This window comes from Podarcis cretensis (genome assembly GCF_951804945.1).
Source record: "Podarcis cretensis genome assembly, chromosome: 6".
Classification (NCBI taxonomy): Eukaryota; Metazoa; Chordata; class Lepidosauria; order Squamata; family Lacertidae; genus Podarcis; species Podarcis cretensis.
This window is the reverse complement of record NC_137175.1, coordinates 55277499-55290981: the sequence shown is the minus strand read 5'-3', so window position 1 is coordinate 55290981 and position 13483 is coordinate 55277499. Positions and strand designations below refer to the sequence as shown.

Below are 13483 nucleotides of genomic sequence, written 5' to 3'. Positions count from 1 at the left end.
GTGGCAATCTGGAATAATGAAAAAGAGTACAGCCACGTTCTGAGTCTTGTCATTTAGCAGGGCTTTCTTCCAAAATGCATAGCTACAAGTTAAACACTCCCCCCTCCCATCTGTAGTCAAGTACAAATATCACTAGGATGGTGTTTGGATTTTCAGACAGCCCTGCCCTACTTCCCCCACATGTGTTCCTACAAAAAACAGTGGTGTATTTTAAAGTAGAGCCGCTATGTTTTGCAGACACATAATGGCAATGATTCACCAGTAGGTTATTTGAGAACAAAATTTTATTTGTGTACATTTTAGAAGTTTTTTTTACAATTTGCTGCTCCGTGGAATTATACAGTTTTTTTCTGGTTGCAGAAAATAGTGGGCGGGGGGGGGGGGGGATGGAGAGAAAAACACTGCATTCATGGCATCAGTAAGAGTGGCAAAAGGAATCAATCCCAATTGTTTAAACGACACGATTAAACCCCAAATTCAATATTGGTAGCATTTTTTAAAAAATAAAAAATACAGTTGTTTCAGTTTTCAAACAGATAGCAGAATACATAGCAAGAAAACATACTCACTTCGATTAATATTTGTAAAATTCAAACACCGCAATATCACTACAATGAGGATTCTTATCTAATGACTAACTTTACGAAAAGACTTTCTAAAAGGTTTTGTTGGTAACACTTCAGGTCATTTGATACTAGGTTGGCTTATTTGATAGCATACACAGGATCAACATACATAGATCCCTTACTCCCAGCACACTGAAGTGCGGTAAATGCCACAATCAAAGCATGTGAAGCATTCTGCACACAAACTATGGTTATACAGGTTTCCTATCTGAGCATTTGAAGAAGTCCTTTGTGCACCTATCCATCTTCAAGCTTCCTTTGACTCAGGCCTGAATTTAGTTTCACTGAATCCCTTTTTGTCTTCCTGCTGTAGCAGACAATCACTACAAATAGATTACCTTTCCTTTTTGGGAGAGACAAGTCCAAGAACACAGCATGCTTATAAACACCAGGTTCATCCCCACTTCTAGGAAATGCCCCAGCTAGCTACCAACATGAAGGATCCCAGCTCCCAAATTCACTATTTTAGGCCATAAGCATGTCTACCAAGGCATAAGCAAATCACAAAAATTGTCCTTCACAGCAGAAAGGGAGAAGAGTAGATTTTTCAATTTTCAAAGATGTATATAGAATGATTTTTGTGGGGGGAAGGGGGGAATTGATGATGATTTTAATCAGCATTAGTGATTGTTACTACAAGTAGGAGCAGTATGTTAATTTGTAACAGTGGTTCAAACTATGGGCATAAGGAACCAAGAGTTCCATAGATGCTTATTAAGGGATCCTCAGTAAAACTAAACAAAACTGGTTACAATGGATCAGGAGAGGGTTTCCTGGAATGTGTGTCCTGAATGGAGTCTGCAAGGACTAACAGCTGGGCTGCAAGGACTAACAGCTGGGCTGCAACAGACCTTCCTAAAGCCCTTATGTGAGTGCACACCAAAATACTCCCCAGAATCCTGTGCAACAAGCAAATTCTATGGCAGATATACTGGGCTCTCTTTGCAGACAATCAAGGTTTCCCTGTGGGGAAGTAACTGAAAAGCCAATTCTCTAGAATAAGACTATGTGTTGGTTTGTACACGCTCTGAGAAAAGTTGGCCATGATTCCCCCCACAAAGTAGCTGCACCTTTCAAAGTTTTTGCGACTAATCTCAATAACATGGTGTATTTTAATGCAAAAAATCTCATCCTAATACAGCACATTTTCACTTAGGCTTTCTACTTCTTGAGAACACCAGTGAAGTCAAAGCACAAATGTTCAGCTGGCCAAAGTCAATTGCAGTTCCTTAATTATATTTTAATTAAAAGAAAATATATCACTAAAAGCTATTCTGTGTGAGAGAGACAAAAATAGGAAAAAGAATAGTTGTAAACATAGTTAAAATGGTAGCTTATGAAGCAACCATCACAAGAAACCTTAATGAGTGCACTAATAAGTATGCATCATCACATTTCCCAGATCCTATTCAGTGGACATTTTAAGAAAAGAATAATAACCCCACAGATTTAAGTAACCAGCCCCATATTTTTATGCCATTTTTAAATTAATGAAATGTGCAATTAGAACAGTTGTGCAAGCATTTCAGTATGTTTTTGTTATCCAAATTAATCAAGTTATTAAAAACTCATTTCTGCCACTAGCAACACATTAAATTTAAACAATACAGGTCTAGTATGCTTTTATATTGGTCAAACCATATCAAACGTATAATTGAGTCGAAATGTTCAAGTTATACAATTTTAGCAGAAAATATAACCATAAGAATTTCCCCTCCAACCTATCTCAAAACATACACTTCAAATCACTGAATAAATAATTTTGTTACAAAGCTTCTAGATTAATTTTATCATGCAGCTAGAGTTGTGTGGCAAGTGATTGTTACCATAATAGCTGCTTTCAAATATCTGATTTCTTAACCCTTGTGGGTACTGGAAATACAAAATGCCCATATTACTTACAAATACACAAATACCTAAATGTGTGCAGCACCTACATAATCTGAATCCTCAGCCCTAAATGAACTAGGCTTGACCCAGCTTAAGTTAGGCTGCAGTCCTAACCCTCTGAGATGGTATGTATTTGCCTGGTTTTGCTGTGGTGGAGGCTTCTGCTGTGCTCAGGGGAACAGACAGTGCAAAACTCGCAAAATGGGATTATCAGGATGGATCCTGCAGGAGCTGTTAAGGATTACTCTGATGATTGCAGTCTCCCATTAAAATCAATGGAATTAAAATGAATCATGACTAAACTTTTCAAATTGATTTCAGTGGGACCTAAGTGCAACATAGATTGAATCCAACCCACCGACGTACGTGATTTCCAGATACTGTTGCTCCTCATTATCTCTGGAAAAGGAGCTGTCCCTCTTGCAACACTTGCACACACTCTGCATACTGTGTGGTTCCTTTTCGCCTTCAAGCATGTGTGGGATACAGGGAGCACCAAAATGTGAAAGCAAAGGGACAACTTCCAAGTAGTGTGGTTAATATTGGGGTGCCTCAGGATGGTCATTGCTTTATTAGCAACCAAATAAACAAGAACTATTCAATACAAAGGGGATACTCTGTTTAAAACTTTTGCTTACAGCAATTGCCTGTCATTCAAAACAGCAAATATCATAATTTTTTTTAAAAAAACACATATGATTTCCCCATATTTGGTCCAAAACTAAAAGAAAAAGAAACCGAAAAGAAATTCAACAGGCCCTCTTACTTATATTTACAATTTCAGTATACGGGATTCTAAAAAATAACATGGCTTTGGACAGTAAGAAAAGACAAATTAAGGGGATCACCAGATGCTTTCTGAAAATAGCTAGGATTAGCATTTAATTACTATTTTTGTTCTGCAATTAGGGTTCTTTACCAGTTGCAAATCTTTTTGACTGTATCTATCTTAATGACAAGCCACATCTAATTCTAACTCATATTTTAAACCAGGCTTTCGAATTAACCATTTTTAAACTGTTTTCAACACAAAAGTGTTTAAAAGGGCATATTTTATCACCATTATAAAATGAACTATAGTAGCAGCTCTTAAAGCAAGAGTCAAGCAAGTTTGAAAACAGTGTTCAAGTAGAGAACTAGCCTTCTTTATCAAAGATCTTCACAACTTTGCCAAAAACCTGCAAAAGAAAAGACATTACATAATTTTTCTACATTATACCAACAAGCACATTTCATGAATACTGCAAACAATTATTTATTGCACTTATTAGCTGCTTTTTAAAAATGAAAAAATAAACTCAAGTGATGTATCAAAAAAGCACACACTGCACATTAAAACATAAATCTAAGAGAGAGTAAAAGCTAAAAACACATTCATAGTATAAAAAGGCAGGACAAACACTAACACAAAGTGTTCAGAGCCTTAAAAGGGATGGAACTATGAGTTTCTTATAATCACTATGTTCAACAGGCCTATTCAAGTTACAATCTACCACCAGGCACATGTAGCACCCAGCCTAAGGCAATTAGAGGTGAAAACAGATGTAAACGTTTTAGAGCAGTGATGGAGGCAGCTTGGAAGTCAGGTAGTCAATGAAACACAGAAGGGACGGGATTGACAGTGAAATCAGTATTTTCTAACTGATATATCTGTCACTGAAGTTAATGTGAGGCCTGTGGATGATACTGTGATGCACAAGAAAACTTCCACTCACACAATGGGACTTCTGCCCCTCTCCTACTTATCTGCTCAAGGGTCCCAAATCTTTTGCAGATTTTGGGGGTGCATAGAGGATTTCAGGGGATAGAAGGAAACTAATGGTGTCTGTTCTCCTGACAGAAAGCCATAGTTGTATTTCAACTGCCTGTCTTCACTATATAGATTGTCCCCTTGATAATCATTTTTGGTTGCACTGATTTGAACATTTGAATGTCATCTGCAGTACAAAAATCAGAAACTATAATGGAGGGTCTCAAGGAGTTTCCAATCCTGGCAATCAAATTTATAGTGTGATCCCTGGAGTGCAAGCTCAGGATTCTGCAGCCAAGTCACTAACACTTACCAAGAAGAGGAAGGCAAAGTGGCAAGGGAGGTCAGGACTGCATGAACACACTGGCAGAGAATCCAGAGCTCATGTCAATGTGCTCCCAAAATTCCAGTCTCAGTGCCACCTCAGTGCTCCCCCTCTTGGTAAGTAGAAGCAATGCTAATGCTATTGCTGCAGCTCTGTCTCGCTGTGCTAACCACATCAACCATTGTGCCATCCTGTCTTAGACAATAAGGGCATGCCAATTGTAGGATGAAGTACACAGCACTTGGATCCATGCCCTATTCCTGTACGCATGGTGCCCTGAAGAAACCCCCTGCACACCTTCAATCTTATGTGCAGCCATGCTTGTGACTGGGATCTGGGTAGCTGTTTTGAATTGATGATCTAAAAATAGGTGTAAATTGCTTAACTGTTAAGACATTTCTGTTTTAACGCTGGCTGCAGATTTACCTGGTATCTTCCCCATGCAAGAGAAAGGAGATAATTTAAAATGCAATGAAGAGTTGGGATATTTGAGCCCTAAGAAAATCCTGGCGCTTGTGTGTGGTTAATAGGTCATGTAAAGAAATTCAAAACCAAACCTTCTCTCTTCACAACTTACCTCATCAACAGATTTAGAGGCATCTACTTTCCTAACTTTGCCCATTTTCTCATAGAGGTCTATTATGGGCTTGGTAGACTCTAAATACGTATGGATTCTAAGGGAAAGAAAGATACAACAAAGTCATGAAATTGAAAAGCATCAGGAAGTCTAACACAGAAATTATGCATAGACACAGTACCTCTTTTCCAGACTTTCTCTGTTGTCATCACTTCTGCCACTGCTCTTTCCTCTTTCAAGGCAACGGTTAATACATACCTTCAAACAAAAATAAAAGGGTTATTGAAACATGAAGCCACTATCAAAACATGAAGCCACAAAAAGTAAACAAAATACTTGGATTTTTTAAGGTACAAGACTAAAGCTATATATCAAACATTTTGCATGAATATATTCAGCTTACCTTCAATTACTTATGCTGTATATTGATAACACCACTTTTGGAAACTTTTAAGTGAAATAAGAACCTAGACCTTATTCCAGCCACGTGAAATCTAACATTTCACAATCAGTAGAACAGAAAGGCATCTCCAAAACGGACCTAGCATATTGTGGTAAAAGCCCTTGAAGTCTAATTATCCACTGAAGTTCATTGTACATTCATTGTAATACAACACATATAGAGAACTATCGTTTATGTACAGCATTCAAGAATGTATGCAGTCTTTTATTTCCTAAAGAGAATACCCTATCTAATGCAAAGGACAAAGTGATTTTTCAAGATGACAGAACTGCGGGAAAGAGGTGGTTGGTATAAGAATTAATTTTGCCTGAATACTGTAGAATATCAGTGCTCGCAAAGACTTCTTCACTGCTGGAAGCAAAAGAAAAAAAGATATCTCCCACTTTCTACAATTCTAATTGTGCTCTGGTAACCAATACTTCTTTCTGCTATGGGACAGTTCAATAGAACTTTTTTCCACCATGTCAGTTACCGTATTTTTCGCCCTATAGGACGCACCGTCCCATAAGGCGCACCTAGTTTTTTGGGGGAGAAATAAAAGGAAAAGAATTATTTCCCCCCAGGCACAGGGCTGGGGCGGGGGAGGCCCAAGCTTCCCCCGACCCCAGTCCCCAAACAGGCAGCTCTCTGCAAGCCATGGGAGCCCAGCGCTGGCTCCCGCTGCTTGCTGAGAGGTCCGCGAAGCCTGGACGTGCTGAGCGCAGCGAGGGCAGGCTTCGGCATGCAGGCAACTCTCCGCAAGCAGTGGGAGCGCTCCCGCTGCTTGCGGAGAGGTCCGCGAAGCCTGGACACGCTGAGCTCAGAGCGCGCAGGCTTCGGCATGCAGGCAACTCTCCGCAAGCAGCGGGAGCGCTCCTGCTGCTTGCGGAGAGGTCCGCGAAGCCTGCATTCGTCCCATAGGACGCACACACATTTCCCCTTCATTTTTGGAGGGGGAAAAGTGCGTCCTATAGGGCGAAAAATACGGTAATTGTAATTGCAAGACAATTTTGCCACAAAATTATCTAGGCTTATTGTGGGAAGGAACCAATTAACACATACTGTAATTAGTATCAAAATATATAGAAGGGAAAAGAGAAATGGAACAATGGAACATTTTTCATTGTCTCTCTTCATACAGCACAGAGGAAAGTTGCAAGTGTCTTGATATTGTGATTACCTCATTGTCACAATCAAAAAAGAGAACAAACAATACATCTGCTTTTCCATCCATGGTTTTGTTCCAGCCCTGAAGATTGTCTTCATTTCTGGGAAATCCATCAATTAAGAATTTATTCTTCTGTGCATTGGCTTCCATAGTTTCATCCATAGCCTGATGGGTAACAGAGAGCTTATATTAAACATGACTTTCTACAAGCACGGTATTGTGACATCTAAGTAATAATCCCCCTGTACTACAAATACACGTGCTTTTCATGTGAACTGTTACAGGTGTACCAAATACATTTCTTGCAACCTTAAAGTTAATTCCATACTATCTTAATACCAATATACTTATGGCACAACTGGAAAAGCATTAAAATGAACAAATGTCTACCACAAAAATAAAATAGATGGGACATTCACACAGAAGGAAACAGGGGAGAGACAGTTTTCACTCATTCCTTGTTTACTCTGCGGCTTGGAGAGAAGATGTTCTGAAAGGCGGAGAATTTCATAGATCAGAATAGGAGATGGCAGTGAGAGCTACAAGAGGGATGAAAGAGAATTGCTTCTCCCTTTCTTTTCTCCAAAGGGAGTCCTTGCAGGATCTCAGCCACTTCCATTCACAGAATGGCAACTCTGGATCCAATCACAGAATTGGGACTCTGCAATACCCCTGCAATACAGGTAAATGCAGCTGTCCCTTACAGGGATCGAACCTGCAACCTTGACATTATCAGCATCATGCTCTAGCCAAATGAATCCTAAATATATAGCCCATGTAGTCCAATTACTTGCAGCAACGGAGTACAGAATTTATTAATAAAAAACATCCTTCGTAGATGAGTGATTTGCCTATCTCTGGGCTTCACAAACACACAAGACATAACCGGGTGTGCATTCACATAAACAATACTCTTCTATATATTCTTATCACAATAGCAAATGTTTGTCTTGCACGTAGACAACACATAAAGTGCAATAATATAGAAGGAAGCCCCAATGGATCAGTGCATTCATAAAGACCAAATATCTACTGGTTTCTGTTCCACATAGGGTTCTAGCAACCCTAAAGAGAAAAGCATTGTTTTTTATGAAAAACATACAGGTACAAAAGTAATTCATCTATCTGTCTTGCACAGCGGTGGGAAATCTCAGGCCTGGAGCCTGAATGTAGCCCTCCAGGCCTCTCTGCCTGGCACTTGGGCCTCTTCTTCTTATTAGTTCCGCTCCACACACCCCTTGAGAGTTCTTTTGCCTGACCATGATGCCTTGAACCATGATGTCATCTCTTGCTTGTTGGGATGGAGAGATGTGCTTAGAAACTTCTGACTTTCACATGTCTAAACGTACCTTACCCAACATAGTTAAAAGTCACGTTAATTGCTCTGGACATTTTTTCCTCTGGACACGCCCACAAACAGCATGTGCCCCTCCCTTGAAGACTACCCACAAGGGAATGCAGCAATCAGGCTGAAAAAGCTCCCCCCACCCCGGCCTTGCATGTTTTTGTTAGCTACTAACAAAGGGAAAGCAAATTTCTATCTAACCACATTAAAGTTTTGTTGTAAGCTGTTTTGTTTTGTTTTGTTTTGTTTTGTTATAGCTCCCCATGGGAAACTGTATACTCAGCACAGTGTTAAAATCTTACCCTCTTTAACAAGCTGATGGTTATCTCAACAGGAACAATTTTTCCATCTTTAATGTAACTTTCAATGAGCTCTCCATACTGAGAGCCCGGTCTCTTCCTCTCATCTCGAAGCAGGTCACCTGCTGAGAGGTGTGTGTAACCGTATTTCTAAAAGAAAAATATACATTTAAGTATCTTTTAATTAAGTATAAGCAACTTCTTAAATAAAATTGGTACGTATTCTTCTTTTTAAATGCACCACATGCATCACTAAAAGACAACATGTAATCCACATATGCATAGAACTTTTTCCTTTAGGCTCCCTCACCAAAGTTTAATATGTAACTTTGTAAGAACTCTAACATTTGTTGGAGTTATTTCCTCCATGGAACTTTGCAGAAACCTATTAGTTAATATGTCTTCCATTTCCTCAACACCTTCACATAATCAACAGGATTTTTAAATACACTGAATTTCCCTTATAGCAAGCTCACTTGGACAAATGACTCACACTTCAACCCAGGTGCCAAGGAAAGCTGGAATATAAGGGCAGCCCCATCAGATCAGACAAGGGACCTATCTAGACCAGTATGCTGCTTCCCACAGTGGCTAACCCACAAGTACAGTAGGAAGGGCAATATAGGCAACAACTGTTTTGCACAAGGGTTGTGTTCCTGACTCCCCTGCTGTTGGTGAAGCACACATTAAGCCTGCCCCACTCCCTTTCCCAGCCACTTCCAGGTTGTGGGGATGCACATGTGCAAGGTCATATGTCAACTGGACGTGCATCAATTGGCCTGTAAACCTCTCCAACATTGCTCTCCAGTGACTAGTATTCAGAAGCACTGTACCTCTCAATTTGAAAGTAGCATGCAACAATCATAACTGTTAATAGGAATTGATAACTTCTGAACAATTAACTGAAAATAAGGTTATCGTTTTGTTACAAGTGTTATCAAATACAACTGTCACCTGAACAGAATCATTCCATCAAGCTGTAGCAGAAAAAGAGAAAGGATGCAAGGCAATGGAGAGCAGTAGATTTTGGTTTCTCCTCTTCCTGAACTGCTTCCATCCTAACTAATCATTATAGGAACTTGTAACTTAGAATTGTTATCCAAGCTTGCTTATTTTCTCCTTCCTTCCTTCCTCTCCATTTTCTTTTTCTGATGCATCTTTTACATTGCAAGCCTGAGGGCAGGAGTCTACCTTGCCTTGCTTTTACTGCTCTGTAAGCTACCTGGCTAAAGAGCAGGGTGGGTGGGTGTGTAATTGCACCATAAGTTTCTCTGCTTGTTTATATAATTACTGTTTACTGCTCTGAATTTAGAACGTTAATTTGGCTAGCACAATATGTAGATGTTACACCAACCCAACAGATGCCAAAGCAGGAACAATTTAATTGTATTCCTGTTCCACCAACAGAAGACTAAAATAAAGTTATGCTAGAAGACGACGTTAGGAATACTGTACACATTCACCTAAATCCCGGTAAAATGTATGTTACTTTGTAAAACATCAAGGCAAAATTTTGCATACTGATATCTCTCAAAGAATCCCAGTGGTGTGCTCCATAGCCTTACTATGTATTTTAAACTAATGCTGTATATAAATATTAAGTCCGTTATTCCAAATATTACCTACAGAAGCTATAACCTAAATCAAAGCTTTTCATAAGAAGTTTTACCCTGAAAACCCTCACACCGGCATGCAGTATTTTCGTCTGCAGTTGAGGATTATGGTTTTAAAAACATTTTCTATAGAAGAGAACGGGCAGAAATAAATCCCTATTTGGCACCCATTTATGTATCTGTAAATCTAACCCACAACTCAGTTAGCATATTCTGACTTAACTGCTTTGTACTATACATTAAACTTTTTTAAAAAAAATCTTAAGATGCAATTTTATGTATACTTTCTTGAAAGCACTGCACTGAAATCAATGTGCCCTACTGTCTGTATAGAGCCATTTACTCAACTTCCAGAATTCCCTATATTTGGAGAGAGTGCAACTGTGGACCTCAATTTTTACAACCACCCAGATAATTGTAATGTGATGGCTGTATGATGTACTTGGGTAAGTAAGGTAACAATCCTATATATACGTAATCACATTTTGTGCAACATTTACGATAGGGCTGTAAATGCAGCTAGGACTGAAATGAAAGATATGACATAGTTGTATATGGAATGTCTTGTCCTTGCTTCACTTATTTCAAAATAGTGATGTCATCCAAAGCAGGGAACAGATTGTATTCCAAAGTGCATCCCTTTACTTCAGGCATCACCAACCTTCGGCCCTCCAGATGTTTTGGACTACAATTCCCATCATCCCTGACCACTGGTCCTGTTAGCTAGGGATCATGGGAGTTGTAGGCCAAAACATCTGGAGGGCCGCAGGTTGGGGATGCCTGCTTTACTTTATCCTATATACATCCAAGTTTTTTCTGCTCATACCTATTCAGACAAGTAAATTACTGCCCTTGAGGGCACTTTTGCAACAAGGGCAAAATTGTGCTCTCTCCTTCATATACTGGATGGCAAAATCCTCAGTTACGGGGATCTTAAAAGGCTGGGGTAAAATGTGTACTGCATTTCTTGCCTTGTAAGACAAATCTTTTCTGGTCAGCATTTTGCCAATACAAATAATGGATTTTAGTGACGCAATGAAAGTACCAGTTTTACAGTTGGGAGCCACACCCAAGCTGTGAGTCATTACTAAGAATCATTATGACATGTGACCTATGCCTTATTCCTTCCTTTGCTCACTGTATGTGGTGTAAGATTACCATTGGTAGTACTGCAATGGTACTGAGAAACTAGTCAAACTCATAGTGCTCACTTGGGGGTTGGCAACATAAACTTGGCTACATTCCGCATACAGTGGCAATTCGGTTTACAACTTAATCCGTTCCGGAAGTCCATTCTTAAACCAAAACCGTTCTTAAACCAAGGCGTGCTTTCCCTAATGAGGCCTCCGCCACCAGTGCCCTTCCACTGTTCGGATTCCGTTCTTAGACCGAGGTAAAGTTCACAAACCAGGGCACTACTTCTGGTTTTGTGGAGTTCGTAAACCGAATCGTTTGTAAACCAAGATACCACTGTACTTGTGCAAAGTTCAAAAATACAATGGCAGAGGTCTCCAAAACAGAAGGTGCCAAAATCCATTATTTTTTGTTTCAATTGATTAAGGTGAAAGCTAAACTGAAGGATTAAGCACTGAGCTGCAATGTATGCTGTCATCATCACCACAGATTACACAAAAAAGATTACATTCAGAGTGGAATAAGGTATTAGAACACATAACTCAACATGCATTTATACATTTATGACTTAATTGTGTTGCCAACTTTTGATTTCAGCATGAATTGGACTTTTAAGATTTTATATAGTGCCAGAAAATTTGTGACTCATACCACCTCTTATTTTTAACAAGTTATGTTTGTGGTCTCCAATCCTGCAAAGGAAACCCTGCCTGCCTCAAGAGAGAGAGAGGCTTAAATAGACCACTCCTTGGTTCTTTCCAGCAAGCTTTCTAAGGCAGAAGTGCTGTGTGTACTTGCCTCAACGTGTAATTGGAGCCTTGAAGTTGGACATGGTTTTGATGCGAGTGTCTAGAACTTAGGGGCATACTTATATTACAAACAGAAGTCAGTTTAAACCCAACAGCATCTCCCAACGAATCTTAAGACCAGCAGCTTATTGATTATGAAGATTCTTTCAATTAGTTGGAAGCCATGAGAGTTGAATAGCTCGAACCATTCCCCAGTTAAAGAATGAATGCAAAGGTGCACAAAATTGCTTTCCCCCCCTTTCCCCTCCAAACATAAGATCTTCATAAGTTACTAACAGAAACAATCGCGCCAGAGGTTTAGATGAGCATTGAACCCAAGCTATTTCTAGCCCGCAATATAACCACCACCGCCTTCCATAAGCACCTGCTTAGTTACTGAGGATCGGTCCTTTTCTGTGCCTGACTGTGAAATACCTTCCCCTGAAGCATCCCTGACACGTCTACAGCTTTTGCTTATCTATTTTTTTTTCTGTTGAAAAGAAAATATTCTTTTATTATCACGTGTATCTTATAAGATCCGTTGCCCTGCTTACCGTGCAACTGCTATTTCTAGCTCCGAGCCTCAACACCAGACTCGTAGCATATTTGATCCCACCGGTATCAAGTCGGGTCCAAACCATTTGAGAATCTCGAGGGCCACAAGCCAAGTCGGTCACAACTACAACCCCCATCATCCTCTGGGCGCCGGTTGACAGGGACTAGGGCGCTTCTACGGGCGCGCTGCTTGCTAGGCATGGTAGTTCTATCGCGGAGGGAAGAAAGAGGGAGAAGAGACGAGGTGCCCTTTCCGTCCCTTACCTCCACAACGCGGGCGCACTGGGTCCCCTTTCCGGCGCCAGGCCCGCCGAGAACGAACACGACCACCGGCTTCATGAGGAGCAGCAAGCGAGGGGAAGGGGCGGAAGAAGCCAAGGACGCCGCCAGCCGAGGAGCCGAGGGACCGACACGAGCCGCGGAAGCCAAGAGGCAGCGACAGAACATACGCCGGGGGAGAAGCGCCGCGCCGGCAGGGATGGTGGGCTCGCTAACTGTCCCGACGCCACCTCACTCCTCCGGCTGAGGTGGCTGCTGAGGTGTCACCGGGAAGGGAAAGCGCTTCCGGGTTCCCGCCCGGTCACTCTCGCTGCTGCTGCTGCTGCTGGGGGAGGGGCGACATGGCGGGCAAGGAGGGCGGGGCCAGGGGAGAGGGCGGGGCTACGCGCCTGTGCCCGCGCGGCGTCTCGTGAAGGGCTCCGGAGGAGAGCCTGTTTTAGACGGGGGTCGGTTCGCCTTGTCTAGGAGGGATCCTACGTGGATGAGGAGGGGATACTTTCAGGAACAACTAAAAAAGAAACAAAGAAACGCGTATATGTGTGCACGCACACGCACACATATAGACACAGAGATAGAAATCAATAAATACCTATTCTCGTTTGGAAGTTCATATAGATACAGTATATGGATTCATGCATGCGATACGCGCCCGAAAGGAGCTTCTTGTAGGTCTCTGTCCTTTCTGTGATTGC

The 13483-nt window shown here is 41.0% G+C and overlaps 1 protein-coding gene across 2 annotated transcripts; it reads right to left on the bottom strand.

Moving 5' to 3' along the window:
• Nucleotides 1–266: 266 nt before the first annotated feature.
• Nucleotides 267–13148, bottom strand: CMPK1 (cytidine/uridine monophosphate kinase 1). 2 transcript variants are annotated; one of them, XM_079981978.1, is made up of 6 exons: nucleotides 12777–13148; nucleotides 8426–8572; nucleotides 6791–6943; nucleotides 5350–5426; nucleotides 5169–5265; nucleotides 267–3694 (listed from the first exon to the last, which is right to left on the bottom strand). In XM_079981978.1, the coding sequence occupies exons 1-6, from the start codon at nucleotides 12957–12959 to the stop codon at nucleotides 3653–3655; spliced, it is 699 nt and encodes a 232-aa protein (XP_079838104.1). In that variant the 5' UTR covers nucleotides 12960–13148; the 3' UTR covers nucleotides 267–3652. The 2 variants fall into 2 exon arrangements, with proteins under 2 accessions (XP_079838104.1, XP_079838105.1); XM_079981979.1 differs by lacking the exon at nucleotides 12777–13148 and adding an exon at nucleotides 12512–12747.
• Nucleotides 13149–13483: the final 335 nt, after the last annotated feature.